Here is a 14,260-nt window from a genome sequence, read left to right as displayed (position 1 = left end):
TTCTACATGCTGCAAAAGTGAAAACAACCCAGCGGTCAGAAAACATCAACCCAAAGTATTAGCGTCAAGCAAGGAGCAGCTCCTTGCACAGCCTCAGTTAGCCAGGATCAGCCACGATCCGTGTCCTCAATCAACTCTTTTAAAGGTGCTGAGGTCGAGAAGCATGGCTTACAGGAGGACAAGGGAACCTAAGATCTGGGGTCACAGGGAACGATTAGGCCATGTGGCATCTGGGGCCCCCAAGGGCCACACAGCCAGAGGAGCATCAAATCCTTCTGGAAAAGGAGAAGAAACTGGGGGATTAAAGGTCTCCGTGGCCAACGCCTCTCAACCAAGAATCAGCCAAGAAACTTTGTAAATACAAACCAGACCAACTTTAATCATTCAAAATAACAGCCCCCCCAAAAAAACCATCAGAAGGTCCCCTTTCTCCCGAACGTCTCTCTTGCACCCCAAGTTGCAGGAGGTCCTGGTCAAGGGTGCCTCAGAAGTTCTCCAGAAGCTCCACAATCCGCCTCTGCTCGTTCTCCTGGAATTCGGGGTTCTTCCCATCTCCGATGTTTTCCGCGTACTCTGCAAGTAGGCCAGAGGAGGTCTGAGTAAGAGGAAGGGCCTTCTGAGCCCCCCGCCCAAAGAGAAGGGCTCAGCTCAGTCGCTCAGTTGCCTCCTCCATCCCTTTGCCACCCAAGTCCTCTCAGTCTGGGGAGGCGGACAGGCCAAAATTCGCGCCCTTCGCTCGTTGCGGTTTAAAATTTCTATTAGTTTACCAGAATATAAAACCAGAAATGAAATGAAAATAATAATGGGAAACTAGGGGAGAAAGAGAGGAAAAGGAGAAAGGGGGTGGGGTGGAAGGGGGGGGGGAAAGGAAGAAAAAGGCCTTGACCTCTGACTCTTTTCAGCAGCGTAGAAGATAACAATAACATAACCATTGTGGCCTCAGCTTTCTACTTTTACACAATGATGTGACACCCGGCATTCCTCTAGCAACAAACTGAGATGGTGTAGGTTCTCCTGCTTGAACAGGGGCTGGACTAGAAGACCTCCAAGGTCCCTTCCAGCTTCTATTCTATTCTATTCTATTCTATTCTATTCTATTCTATTCTATTCTATTCTATTCTATTCTATTCTATTCTATTCTATTCTATCCCATCCCAGTCTACTCTATTCTATTCTATTCTATTCTATTCTATTCTATTCTATTCTATTCTATTCTATTCTATTCTATTCTATCCCATCCCAGTCTACTCTATTCTATTCTATTCTATTCTATTCTATTCTATTCTATTCTATTCTATTCTATTCTATTCTATTCTATCCCATCCCAGTCTATTCTATTCTATTCTATTCTATTCTATTCTATTCTATTCTATTCTATTCTATTCTATTCTATTCTATTCTATTCTATCCTATCCCATCCCAGTCTACTCTATTCTATTCTATTCTATTCTATTCTATTCTATTCTATTCTATTCTATTCTATTCTATTCTATTCTATTCTATCCCATCCCAGTCTACTCTATTCTATTCTATTCTATTCTATTCTATTCTATTCTATTCTATTCTATTCTATTCTATTCTATCCCATCCCAGTCTATTCTATTCTATTCTATTCTATTCTATTCTATTCTATTCTATTCTATTCTATTCTATTCTATTCTATTCTATTCTATTCTATTCTATTCTATTCTATCCTATCCCATCCCAGTCTACTCTATTCTATTCTATTCTATTCTATTCTATTCTATTCTATTCTATTCTATTCTATTCTATTCTATTCTATTCTATTCTATTCTATTCTATTCTATTCTATTCTATTCTATTCTATTCTATTCTATTCTATTATTCTATTCTATTCTATTCTATTCTATTCTATTCTATTCTATTCTATTCTATTCTATTCTATCCCATCCCAGTCTACTCTATTCTATTCTATTCTATTCTATTCTATTCTATTCTATTCTATTCTATTCTATTCTATTCTATTCTATTCTATTCTATTCTTCTATTCTATTCTATTCTATTCTATTCTATTCTATTCTATTCTATTCTATTCTATTCTATTCTATTCTATTCTATTCTATTCTATTCTATTCACATCTGGACGACTCTGGCACAGGAGTCGTGCTTCCTCTGAGGAGGAGGAGGAGGAAGAGGGGGGCAGCTGTGGAGTCCTTGATGCTCTCTGAGCTGGGTTGTTTTCTTGCAGACATTTCATGACCCAAACTAGGGCTATTATCAGGGCTGGTAGGCCACGGGATCGGCTGTCTTTTCATGCACTAGTGCCGTGGTGGCGAATGAATGCTAGAAGGGGAGTGGGATTGGAGGAGGAAAGGAGGGGGGGGGGGAGAAGTGGATTTAATAATAATAATAATAATTTTATTTATATACCGCCCTTCTCCCGAAGGACTCAGGGCGGAAGAGAAGGACGAGGGGGGACATGATAGCAGTCTTCCAGTATCTCAGGGGCTGCCCCAAAGAAGAGGGAGTCAAGCTATTCTCCAAAAGCACCAGAAGACAAGGACAAGAAGCAACGGATGGAAACTCATCAAGGAGAGAAGAAGCAACCTAGAACTAAGGAGAAACTTCCTGACTGTGAGGACAATTAAGCTTTGGAACTACCTGCCTCTAGAAACTGTGGATGCTACAACACTGGAGGTTTTTAAGAAGAGACTGAACAGCCCATTTGTCTGAAATGGTGTAGGGTCTCCTGCCTGGGCAGGGGGTTGGACTAGAGGACCTCAACGGCCCCTTCCAATTCTTTTATTCTCTTATTCTGGGTCCCAAGCAGCTCATTGCTGCAAGGAAGCAATCTCGGCTCTTTGGGGCTTCTAGAGGGAGCCCCCCCCGACACACCTGTGCTGGCAGCCACAGCGATGACCTGTGGAGGGGGGGGGGAAGAGCATCAAACGGGGCTGTTTGCCAGCCTTTCAGCGAGAGACCGACTCCGTCCTGGCAGCTGCTACAAAATGCCATTCATGGGCATCTGGAGGGACGGAAAGGCGACGCGGGCATCGTCGCCCGATTGAGCCCGGAGGGAGCAAGAGACGATGTAGCCTCTCTGGAGCCGCCATGCAGGAAGGACGCAGGCTGCTGTAGCACCGGGAAGGCGGCCCCCTGTCTGCCTGATAAGCGAACGACCGCCTTTGAGGAAGGAGTCCTTCTGGGACCTTCCTGGCCCTCGGATCCAACAGGACCCATCAGGCATCCCTCTTGCCCCACAGGTGGAATAGTATGGGTGTGTTTGTGTGTCCAACCTTGGAACTTCAAGACTTGTGGACCCCAACTCCCAGAATCCCCCCAGCCAGCATAGCTGGCTGGGGGAATTCTGGGAGTTAGGGTCCACAAGTCTTAAAGTTCCCGAGGTTGGACGCCTTTGGTCTCCTGCTGAAGCAAAGGGTTGGACTAGAAGACCTCCAAGGTCCCTTCTCACTCTGGTCTTCTGCCTTCTGAGGGTTTGCAGGCGAGGCTTTTGGAGAGCAGAGGAAGCCGGGGGGGGGGGGGTCTTCTGCAAAAGGATGAGGTCACATCCAATGCACACACACACACCCTTGGGTTTTCTGGCCCCTTGTCCAGCATGCCTGCAGCACTTGGGGTTCTCTAAGAAGAAGAAGAAGGGGATTCTGGGTGGGTGGGCAGGCTCCCCCCCTCCCCCTTCCAGGGCGCTTGGAAGGAATTCCAAGAGCTTCTCCCTGCCTCTCCCCTCCCCCCCCGTCCCCCCCCCACGCCTGTCTCCCGGCTTCCCTGTGAAACGGAGCACTGGATCCCTCCCAGCCGTTCTCCTCCGCCCTTCCCCCTCCTCCCGAGGGATCCATCAGCTGTCAGGCTGGCAGAGAAACAGGGAAAATATGTAGGCCATAAAAAGCAGGCTCCAAAGCAGGCTGCCAATTAGCATGCAAAAGAGGAGGGGGAGGAGGAGGAGGAGGAGGGGGGAGAAGGAGGAGGAAGAGGAGGAAGAAGAGAAGGAGGGGAGGAGGAGAAGGATTGGGGAGAGGGGGGAGGAGGGGGGGACCTTGCAGGGAGAGCAGCAAGCAAGGGGGTGGGACAGAGGACCCCCACGAGAGCCCCCCCCAAGGCTGGGGCCTCCCCAAGTGGCGCCCTGCCCCCTTCCTCTCCCCCCCCACCTGCCAGAGGAGCAGCAAGTGGCCTTCACGTGCTCAAAATCCCCCCCCCCCCGTCTTCTCAGAGGCGGCCACAAACACCCCCCAAAGCATCCACTAACCCACTGCCACATTCAGGGTCTGTGTGTGTGGGGGGGAGGGAGGCTTCGGGCGGCTCCCCAACTTTCCCAGTATGTCAGAACCAAGTCTCGCCCTCCCAGTGGGGCAGGCCTGCCTGGTTCTCGGCTTGCAGACCCCAGAATCTGACCCCCAGGCAACCTTGGCAGCAAAGGCCCCCCCTGCCCTCCCCCCCTTGGCCTGCCCCTGTTGCTGCTGGCTTTGCACGCAAAGTGACCTTCGCTGGTGGCTCAGCCGGACCCCCCCCAGTCCTCCCCCCCCAAGGAAGGCCAGCGGGTCTCCTGGCCAGGTGAGGGGAGCCCGGGGGGGGGGGGGCTCTGAGTCAGCCCCTCCCTCCCTCCCTGTGCTCACCTTTGATGATGTGCCGGACGATCTTGATGGAGCTTCCGCGCATGTTCAGGATTTGATGCACCCTCTGGCGGATCTGGGGGGGGAGAGAAAAGGGGGGGATAAAGGGGTTTCAGTTGGGGGGCAGGAAGTCCGCCTTTGGGGAAGCAACGGGGTGGATTGCTCTGGGCCCAGCGTGTTTTGAATTTTTTAAAACGACTTTTAAGTTCCTGATAATCACAATAGGCGGATTACTTTGCGTATGTTGTGCCAGCTTTGTTGTACCTCACAACTGTTTGCGAGAAGGACAAAGAGGCAGCAGTTGCAAGTCCTTCGTGGGGCAGCCCCCTCCCCGGAGAGGACCTCCGGCGGGGGGGGGGCTGTGGAAGGCTGCAGGACCCCCACTTCTGCAAACTGAAGCACCACGGTGGGCCGGGAACTGCACCAGGGGAGAAAGCAAGGGGTGGCGAGTTCTAGTCCCGCCTTAGGCATGAAAGCCAGCTGGGTGCTTTGGGCCAGTCCTCTCTCTATCAGCCCAGTCTACCTTGCAGGGTGGTTGTGCAGAAAACAGGAGTAGGTTATTTGTAAAAACAATAAAGGGGAGATGCAAATACATAAATAATATCCGTCAATAAAAGAAGGGCCGAGCCATGGGGGGGAGGACGGAGGGCAGGGCCGGCTGGTCCTACCTGAGGGATGCCGGCATTGCTGATCTCCGCCATGATGTAGCAGATGAGCTGCAGCACGAAGAGGCCGGCGTCCAGGCGCCGGAGGTAGAACTCCTCCTCCGTGTCGTCGTCAATGATCTCCCCACGGCGCACCATGTCCTGAGAGGGGCAGCCATTCGGATCCAGAATCACAGAGCTGAAAGGGGCCTCAGAGGGCTTCTAGTCCAACCCCCCTCTCAAGCAGGCAGAGTTCATAGGGGAAGGACTGAGTCCACGCCTGCTTCACTTGGCAGCGCCTGCAACTTCTGTGGGGTCCTGGGCGCTCTCTGAGCTTGGTGGTTTCCTTGCAGACATTTCATGACCCAACTAGGGAACATCATCAGGGCTAGAAGGGAGGGGGGTTTGCAGAGAGGAGGAGGAGGAGGAGGAGGAGGAGGAGGAAGAAGCCAAAGAGGAGGAGGAGGAAGATGTGGAGAAGGAAGAAGAAGCCGAAGAGGAGGAGGAGGACTGTGGGGTCCTTGCTGTCCTCTGAACTTGCTTGTTTTCTTGCAGACCTGGCATGACCCAACTAACACCATCCATGCTTGAAGAGATGATGTTCCCTAGTTGGGCCATGAAACCTCCTGCTGACCCCTTTCTCTCAGGGATGGTCCAGAGGGACCTCCGGGAAAGCATCGGCATCGGCGCTGCCTCCTCGGCCCTAGATGCCCTCCCCGCCCAGCAGCCTTCAGGTGGCCCCTCAGCCTTGAGGTCAGAAGGCCACAAAACAGATTTGGTGGGGGCGTAGAAGACCTTCCCTCCTTCAAGGGTCGCCCTTCCGGTGCTCAGCCGCCCTGTGCCCAGAAAGGTGACTCTACAACCAAAGACGTGACGGGGACTGAATCCTGTGGGACATGCGACGTATGGACTCCGTTCACAGGGCTGTCCTGCACACCCTCCGGCTGAACAGAAGGGCTGATGCTGCTTCTTTCGGGGTCCTTGCTCAGGAGACCAACATGGGAGCTGCAGGTATCCTGCAGAGATGATCTCAAGAGGGATCTCGGAGTCCCAGTGGACGATCACTTGGCCGTGAGCCGGCCGTGTGCAGCAGCAGCCAAAAAAGCTAACACCATCCTGGGTCCTTCTAACAGAGGCACAGAATCAAGATCACGCGAGGTATTAGTACCGCTTTATAAAACCCCAGTGAGGCCACACCTGGAACACTGCAGCCAATTTTGGTCACCAAGTTACAAAAAAGATGTTGAGAGTTTGGAAAAAGTTCAGAGAAGAGCAACTAAGATGATCCAAGGCCTGGAGACCAAAACATGCGAAGAACGGCTACAGGACTCGGGTTTGGCTAGTCTAAAGAAAAGAAGAAATAGGGGAGACATGATAGCAGTGTTCCAGTATGTCAGGGGCTGCCACAAAGGGGGGGGGGGTCATGTTATTTTCCAAAGCCCCAGAGGGCAGGACAAGAAACAACGGTTGGAAACTGACCAAAGAGAGAAGCAACCTGGAATTAAGGAGAAACTTCCTGACACTGAGGACAATCAACCAGTGAAACTCCTTGCCTCCAGAAATTGTGGGTGCTCCATCACTGGAAGTTTTTAAGAAGAGACTGGACATTCACCTGTCTGAGACGGTGTAGGGTCTCCTGCTTGAGCAAGGGGCTGGACTAGAAGACCTCCAAGGTCCCTTCCAGATTCTATTCCATTCCATTCTATTCTATTCTATTCTATTCTATTCTATTCTATTCCATTCCATTCCATTCCATTCCATTCCATTCCATTCCATTCCATTCCATTCCATTCCATTCCGTTCTGTTCTGTTCTATTCTATTCTGTTCTGTTCTGTTCTGTTCTGTTCTGTTCTATTCTATTCTCTATTCCACTCCACTCCACTCTTCTAATTTTCATTCCCTTGTAGCACTTTCTCACTTTGGACCACATTGTCAGCCACCCACAGTTGCAGAGTCTGTGAGATGGATGCCATCAAAATTTAAATGAAGAAATAAAGGAACTCCCGGGAATTACAGCTGAGGACCCGGAGAGCCAGTTTCACTCCAGGGGGAAGGACCCCTCTTAGGAACCCAACTCTGTGCCCCGAGACCCTCGCCAGCTGCAACCCCCACCCCGAGGTGGCACCCTGGCAGCAGCAGCAGCAGCAGCTGAGCTTTTGCTAGCCTCGTGCTGGGATGTTGTTTCGCCAGCCAAGATCTCCTTGGCCCCCTCGTGGGTCTGATTTATGGCACGGTGGCCCAGCAAGTGGGCACGCTCCGCTGGGGCCGTTTTTCATCATTAGAGGCAGACCCTGGCATCCCTGCAACCCTCAGCAAGGGGGGCTTCCTCCTGCCGCTTCACCCCCCCATTGCAAGACCACTGAAGAACAGGATAACAGAGTTGGAAGGGATCCTGGAGGTCATCTAGTCCAGCCCCCTGCTCAACCTATAACATTTCAGACAAGTGACTGTCCAGTCTCTTCTTAAAAACCTCCAGTGATGGAGCACCCACGATTTCTGGTGGCAAGCTGTTCCACTGGTTAATTGTTCTCACTGTCAGGAAGTTTCTCCTTAGTTCCAGGTTGCTTCTCTCCTTGATTATTTCCATCTGCTGCTTCTTGTCCTGCCTTCAGGCGCTTTGGAAAATAAAATGACCCCCTCCTCCTTGTGGCAGCTCCTCAAATACTGGAATAACTGCTATCGTGTCATCCCTGGTCCTTCTTTTCTCTATACTGGCCATACCATGCGCTCGTGACCTCCCGGTTAGACTACTGCAACGCTCTCTACATGGGGCTGCCCTTGAGGACCACTCGGAGGCTTCAGCTGGTGCAGAATGTGGCCGCGCGAGTTGTGATGGGGGTTTCCCAATACTCCCATGTAACACCTCTACTCTGCGACCTACATTGGCTCCCAGTTGCCCTCCGGGTGAGATTCAAGGTGCTGGTGATGACCTATAAAGCCCTTAATGGCTTGGGTCCGGGAAGAGCCTTGGTGGAGCAGTGGGCTAATGCCTCCTTAAGTAACACCAGCTGCCTGCAATTAGTGCAGGTTCGCATCCCACCAGGCTCAAGGTTGACTCAGCCTTCCATCCTTCCGAGGTAGGTAAAATGAGGACCCAGATTGTTGGGGGCAATAAGCTGACTTTGTAATAATGCCGCTTGGGGGGTGTATGAAAGCCCTAATAAGCAGGCATATACATAGAATGAAGGCTACTGCTAAGCTTGTAAGCCGCCCTGAGTCTTCCGAGAAGGGCGGGATATAAATGGAATTAAAATAAATAAAATAAATAAATAAATAAATATCTGAGGGAACACCTGCTGCCGGCATCAAGCTCCCTTCGTCCAGTGCTCTCCCACAGGGAGGGCCTTCTCAGGGTACCGCCGGTAAAAGATTGCCGGCGGACAATACCCAGGGGGAGGGCCTTCTCAGTGGGTGCACCTGCCCTCTGGAATCAGCTGCCCGTGGAGCTTAGGACTGCCCCCGACCTTCGCTCATTCCGCCGGGACCTGAAGACCTGGCTCTTTGAGCTTTCTGGCCCAGGCTGAGAGTTTTAATTGGGGTTTTTATATTTTTACTTCAGGGACTGAATTTAATCTTTTTAAATTTTTTGTATCCATGTTTTAAGTACCCTGTAAACCGCCCTGAGTCCTTCGGGAAAGGGCGGTATATAAATTCAATAAAATAAATAAATAAAATAAATACCCAATTCCTGCAACCGTTCTTCATGTCAATCATCCCATCAGAATAGAGCTGGAAGGGTCAAGCAGAAGACCTTATCCCTGCCAAGCTTAAAGCTCCCTTTGCTGGTGGAAAAAGGATTGCTTCTTAGCTTGCCAACGAAACTGGGAGGAGGATGGGGAAATGGAATGCAGGCTACAGAGATAAAAGAAGGCAGACCGTGAGAATCAAGGACGATTCACCAGATGCCTGTCCCGACTCAGAGACATTTTCTCATAACAATATTTTTACACCTAATTGGGCAATGTGACCAGTTCAGGGACAGGAGGGGGAAGTCTATACTTTTCCTAGAGGGGTTTGGGCTGGGGTTTGCCCCGGAGCTGGTTTTGCTTTCATACGTGCCAAAATGATGTACTCGATAAAAGTTTTATGTTAAGAGATTGGAATGTCTCAAAGGTGTTTGCTTGGTTGGGTTCGTCAGCTGGAACCTTGACAACATCATTCTGGACCAGCCTCTTCTTAAAAAAACCTCCAGTGTTGGAGCACCCACACCTTCTGGAGGCAACGTCTGTTCTACTGGTTGATTGTCCTCATGGTCAGGAATTTTCCACTTAATTCCAGGTTGCTTCTCTCCTTGATGAATTTCCATTCGCTTGAAAAGCCCATACATCGGAAACCTGACACCGTTGCTTCTTGTCCTGCCTTCTGGTGCTTTGGAGAATAGCTGGACCCCCTCTTCTTTGGGGCAGCCCCTCAAATACTGGAAGACTGCTATTGTGTCTCCCCTATTTCTTCCTCTTCTTTAGACCAGCCCAAACCCAAGTCCTGCAGCCCTTCTTCGTATGTCTTAGTCTCCAGGCCTTGGATCATCTTAGTTGTTCTTCTCTGCACTCTTTCCAGAGCCTCAATATCTCAACACTGCTGAGGGAAGGAGGAGGGGGGGGCATTTGGGGCTCTTCTGCCAGGTGGGGGCACCCCGACCTGGGACCCCTGCCTAGGAGAGCCAAAGCTGATCCGAAGGGCCCAGAGAGGCCCCTGAGACGTCTCCAGGGTCACCACACGAGGCCTGGGCAGCGTCCCTGCTTTGCTAGACCCCCAGCCTTGCTTTCTGCCTCTCCCTTCTTTCCCCTCTGGGAAGGGGTGACTGCTCCGGGACAGGCAGTCCTCACCTTACAACAGTTCATTTAGAGACCGTTCAAAGTTACAACGGCACTGAAAAAAGAGACTCAGGACCCCTTTTCACACTGATGCCCGTTGCAGCATCTCCGTGTTCAGATGTTTGGCAACTGCCTCGTATTTATGACGGTCGCCGTGTCCCGGGGGGATCACGCGATCCCCTTTTGCGACCTTCTGATATGGGGGGGGGGAGCCAGATTCACTTAACAACCGTGTGATTGACTTACCAACTGCAGTGATTCACTTAAAAACGGTGGCAAGAAAAGGACCTAAGATGGGGGCAAAACTCACTGAACCGTTGTCTCGCTTAGCAACAGGGTCCAATTGTGGTCGTAAGTTGAGAATTATATATGTATATAAATATATATAAAATATAATTATATATAATTATATATGTATATGTATATTATATATATGTATATATATATATATATATATATATATATATATATATATATATATATATATATATATATATATAATGTATCTATCTATCTATCTATCTATCTGTCTGTCTGTCTGTCTGTCTGTCTGTCTGTCTATCTATCTATCTATCTATCTATCTGTCTGTCTGTCTGTCTGTCTGTCTGTCTATCTATCTATCTATGCAAGACAGATACACATTTGTAATCTTCCCGTTAAGATTTCAGATTGCGCATTCTGCGTTTTGTTATTTTATTCCTCTGTTCCTTTTTGTTGAAAAGTGGATGTGCCAGAGGAGAAATAAAATAAATAAATCAGTGCCAATACCCCCCCCCTTTTCCCCCCTCTCTAAACTGCCAGGATACGACATCCTGATGAGGGCTCAGGTGCCATCCTTCTCCGCCGTGAGATGCCCGGTGCTGATGGGAGGAGACAGCAGCGAGATGGGCTCCCCTGATGCTCAGCAGCCTTTCCTGCCGCTAATGAGGCTGGACTGACAGGCCGAAGAAGGAAGGGGACCCCAGCCCCCCCCCCCCCCCCGGGCCTCGGAGTCTCCTTTCTCAACAGCCTGCTTTCCGAAATTGTGGGTGCCCCATCACTGGAGGTTTCTAAGAAGAGACTGGACAGTCACCTGTCTGAGACGGTGTAGGTTCTCTTGCTTGAGCAGGGGGCTGGACTAGAAGACCTCCAAGGTCCCTTCCAGCTCCATTCTATTCTATTCCTTATTCTCTATTCTACTCTGTTCTGTTTTGTTCTGTTCTATATTCTATTCTATTATTCTATTCCATTCCATTCCATTCCATTCCATTCCATTTTCTATATTCTATATTCTATATTCTATATTCTATATTCTATATTCTATACTATTCTATTCTATTCTATTCTATTCTATTCTATTCTATTCTATTCTATTCTATTCTATTCTATTCTATTCTATTCTATTCTATTCTATTCTATTCTATTCTATTCTATTCTATTCTATTCTATTTTCCTATTCTATTCCATTCCATTCAAGAAAAGTCGCAGAAAGGGGCCAAGCTCACTTAAGAACTGTCTCTCTTAGCAACGGACATTTTGGCCTCCATTGTGGTTGTAAGCTGAGGACTGCCTGCACATGGGCTGTTCCCATGCACCACTGCCGCTGACCCGCCCTCTCCGGCCCTCGCTAGGGCCATCTGCAGCCGCCTGCCCGGTCAGGCGCCTTCCAATCTGCCGGGAAGCGACCCGCGGCTGGTGGCTTCTCCCCCTCCCCCCTCCTGGCTGCCCTGGCAGGATCCCATTTCTGCCTTCGGAGGTGGTGGCACAATTATCATCTCATTTAGGAGCCATTAGCATGCAAAATGCCCAGAGAGAACGTTTTATTGAATCAACCTGCTGAGCATAATTTCCACACGGAACTGAGGAATAATGTATTAAGCCATCGCCTGCCTCAGTCGCCCTTCCGTTAATGGGGCTGCCTGTCGCTGGTGCCCTCCGCCTCTGGACCTCTGGGGAGGGTGGGGGCCGGGCAGCTGCTCACCTCCTTCCCCCACCCCCCAAGGAAAGAGGGTGGTGGCAGGGAGCCCAAAGCCTTTCATCCGTGGCCTTGCGTGGCTCCCTCCGCCCAGCCCTGAAGGGCAGAGAAACAGCATCCGCACAAGGTCTCCCCACCAAATGGATCGGAGCCCAACCAACACAAGCCCTAGAAAGAACGACACGGCCAGGCATCAAGAACATCTCGGGAACTACCACGACCCCATGGCATCAGCGTAGCACACCGGCACAACTGAAGCCCTACACAACATCCTACGCAAAGGGAAAGAGCCCGTAGCCCCAGAAGGAAAAACAGGAGTCATCAGCAACCTGCAGTGCAAGGACTGCAACAGCCCCCACGGAGGACAGAGAGGCCGGCAACACACATCCGTGAACAGCACAACCGGCAGTCGGAAGACGGGGCGAAAGCTCCTTACCTGCACAACGCTTGGACAGACTCAGCCGGAGTTTCAACTGGGAAACTGAGGCCAGGCCAGGTCCAAAAAGGCCAGGGAGATCCTAGAAGCCATCCAGGGACATGCAGGCATTAATTAAGCTCTGCAGACGATGCAAAACGGACCCTCACCCAGCCCAAAAAGGGAACAAAAAGAGCAAAATCAGTACCTAGATTGACTCCAAGATTAACATCAGACCAGCATTGAAGCAAGCAAGACCCCAATCAAGAAACTGCCAGAGAGGCCAACAGCCCAAACAAAGAATTCGTAAGACCATCCCCACCAACACTGACGGGGCAAGACGCCAGAACATAAACTGACAGCAAACCCCACTCCTTACGCGCACTGATGATGTTCCCTAGTTGGGCCATGAAACGTCTGCAAGAAATGATCCAAGCTCAGAGAGCACCAAGGACCCCACAGCCCTCCTCCTCCTCCTCCTCCTCTCCACAAACCACCAAGTTCAGAGAGCACGAGGGACCCCACAGTCCCCCTCCTCCTCCTCCATTCTGCAAAACCCTCCCCCATCTAGCACTGATTATGTTGGGGGTCCCTAACTCCCAGCCTGCAGCCCATCCAGAATCAGGCTGTGGAAGTGGTGGGTGTTTGTGTACAAAAGCTCACTCACGGGAGCAATGGATGTTTGCGTTCACACAAATGGAGCTCTGCGCATGCGTGTGGGCCTGCCACTCACACAGAACCATCCCCCTCGTGCGCGCCTGGTGCCAGGCTGCCAAGCCAGAAAGGTTATGGATGATGTTACCCAGCTGGGTCAAGAAACGTCTACCAGAAAAACCAGCCAGCTCAGAGAGCATCCGGGACCCCCCAGTCCCTCTCCTCCTCCTCTTCCTCCTCTGCAAACCCCTCTTCCTTCCTTCTGTCACTGATGATGTTACCCAGCTGGGTCAAGAAATGTCTTCCAGAAAGCCAGCCAGCTCAGAGAGCATCTGGGACCCCCCCAGTTCAACCCTGAGCCCCAAATATTCCCTCCTTGGGGGTTTCTGACGTGTGTTGCCCCAGGAGGCAGCTGTGTGTGTGGGGGAAGACTTACATGCTTTTCACCTTCGATCTTCTTATCGGCCACCTGCATGGCGTCCAGGTATTTGAAATAGAGCTCCATCAGCCTGTCCACCTGGAGGAGAGAAGGACACTTCTCTGGGTTTCTGTTCTTTCTTTGTGCGTCTGCCCGCCTCTCCGCGGGACGCGGGCAAGGACTCTCGGCCCTTTCGTGCATTCCCCCCCCCCCCGTGTCTTGTTCCCGGGGATAGAGTGCCTCTGAACACGGCAGCTCCATTTAGCCCTGCTGGCTTGCAGCGACTGACTAGACTTCCTCTCGCCTGCTCGGTAAATTTCAGGGCGGGGGAAAGATATCAGTTCTGATGCAATGGCTTGGCGAAGGCGCCAGCCGCCCCTCGGAGGCCCGCTCGGCTTGCCGTGGCCGCCTCCCCCTTGCGCTGCCACGGAGTTTCAGAACGAACACTCCTCTTGATCCAAAATGATTTGCAGGGACCTGGTGAGGCCCGATCCTGGTGGGGCTGCCCAAACAGCCGCGGGGAAGGAGGGAGGGAGGGCTGCCAGCCTTTGGGCACCTTCTGGGCAGCCCCACCAGGACGGAGGGTGCCCAGCTGGCACAGCAGTCTTTCCTTTGCGAGACCCGGACTCCGGGCTGCCCCACCGCTCACCTTCTCACTGTCGTTCTCCGTGAACTTGTTGAGCAGCCGTGTCCTCTGCTGAGCCCGCAGGTTCCTCAGGAGCGAGGCCAGGATGGAGCAGACGTGCTCTGGGGACAGACGGGGGGGGGGGAAA

The 14,260-nt window shown here is 51.1% G+C and overlaps 1 protein-coding gene across 2 annotated transcripts in view; it reads right to left on the bottom strand.

The window, feature by feature from the left end:
• Window positions 1-351: 351 nt before the first annotated feature.
• CTNNBL1 (catenin beta like 1) overlaps window positions 352-14,260 on the bottom strand; it is a 98,505-nt gene continuing 84,596 nt past the window's right edge. For both annotated transcript variants that reach the window (XM_081323760.1, XM_081323761.1), the window contains exons 12-16: window positions 14,137-14,234; window positions 13,506-13,586; window positions 5,255-5,392; window positions 4,590-4,662; window positions 352-573 (exon numbers count right to left, since the gene is read on the bottom strand). In XM_081323760.1, the coding sequence (XP_081179886.1) occupies window positions 485-573; window positions 4,590-4,662; window positions 5,255-5,392; window positions 13,506-13,586; window positions 14,137-14,234 (479 nt within the window). In that variant the 3' untranslated portion in view covers window positions 352-484. The remainder of the gene's footprint in view (window positions 574-4,589; window positions 4,663-5,254; window positions 5,393-13,505; window positions 13,587-14,136; window positions 14,235-14,260) is intronic.

Source organism: Vipera berus (genome assembly GCF_964194415.1).
Source record: "Vipera berus genome assembly, chromosome: 3".
Lineage (NCBI taxonomy): Eukaryota > Metazoa > Chordata > Lepidosauria > Squamata > Viperidae > Vipera > Vipera berus.
Note: the sequence above shows the minus strand (reverse complement) of the source record. Positions and strands in the feature narration are given on the sequence as shown.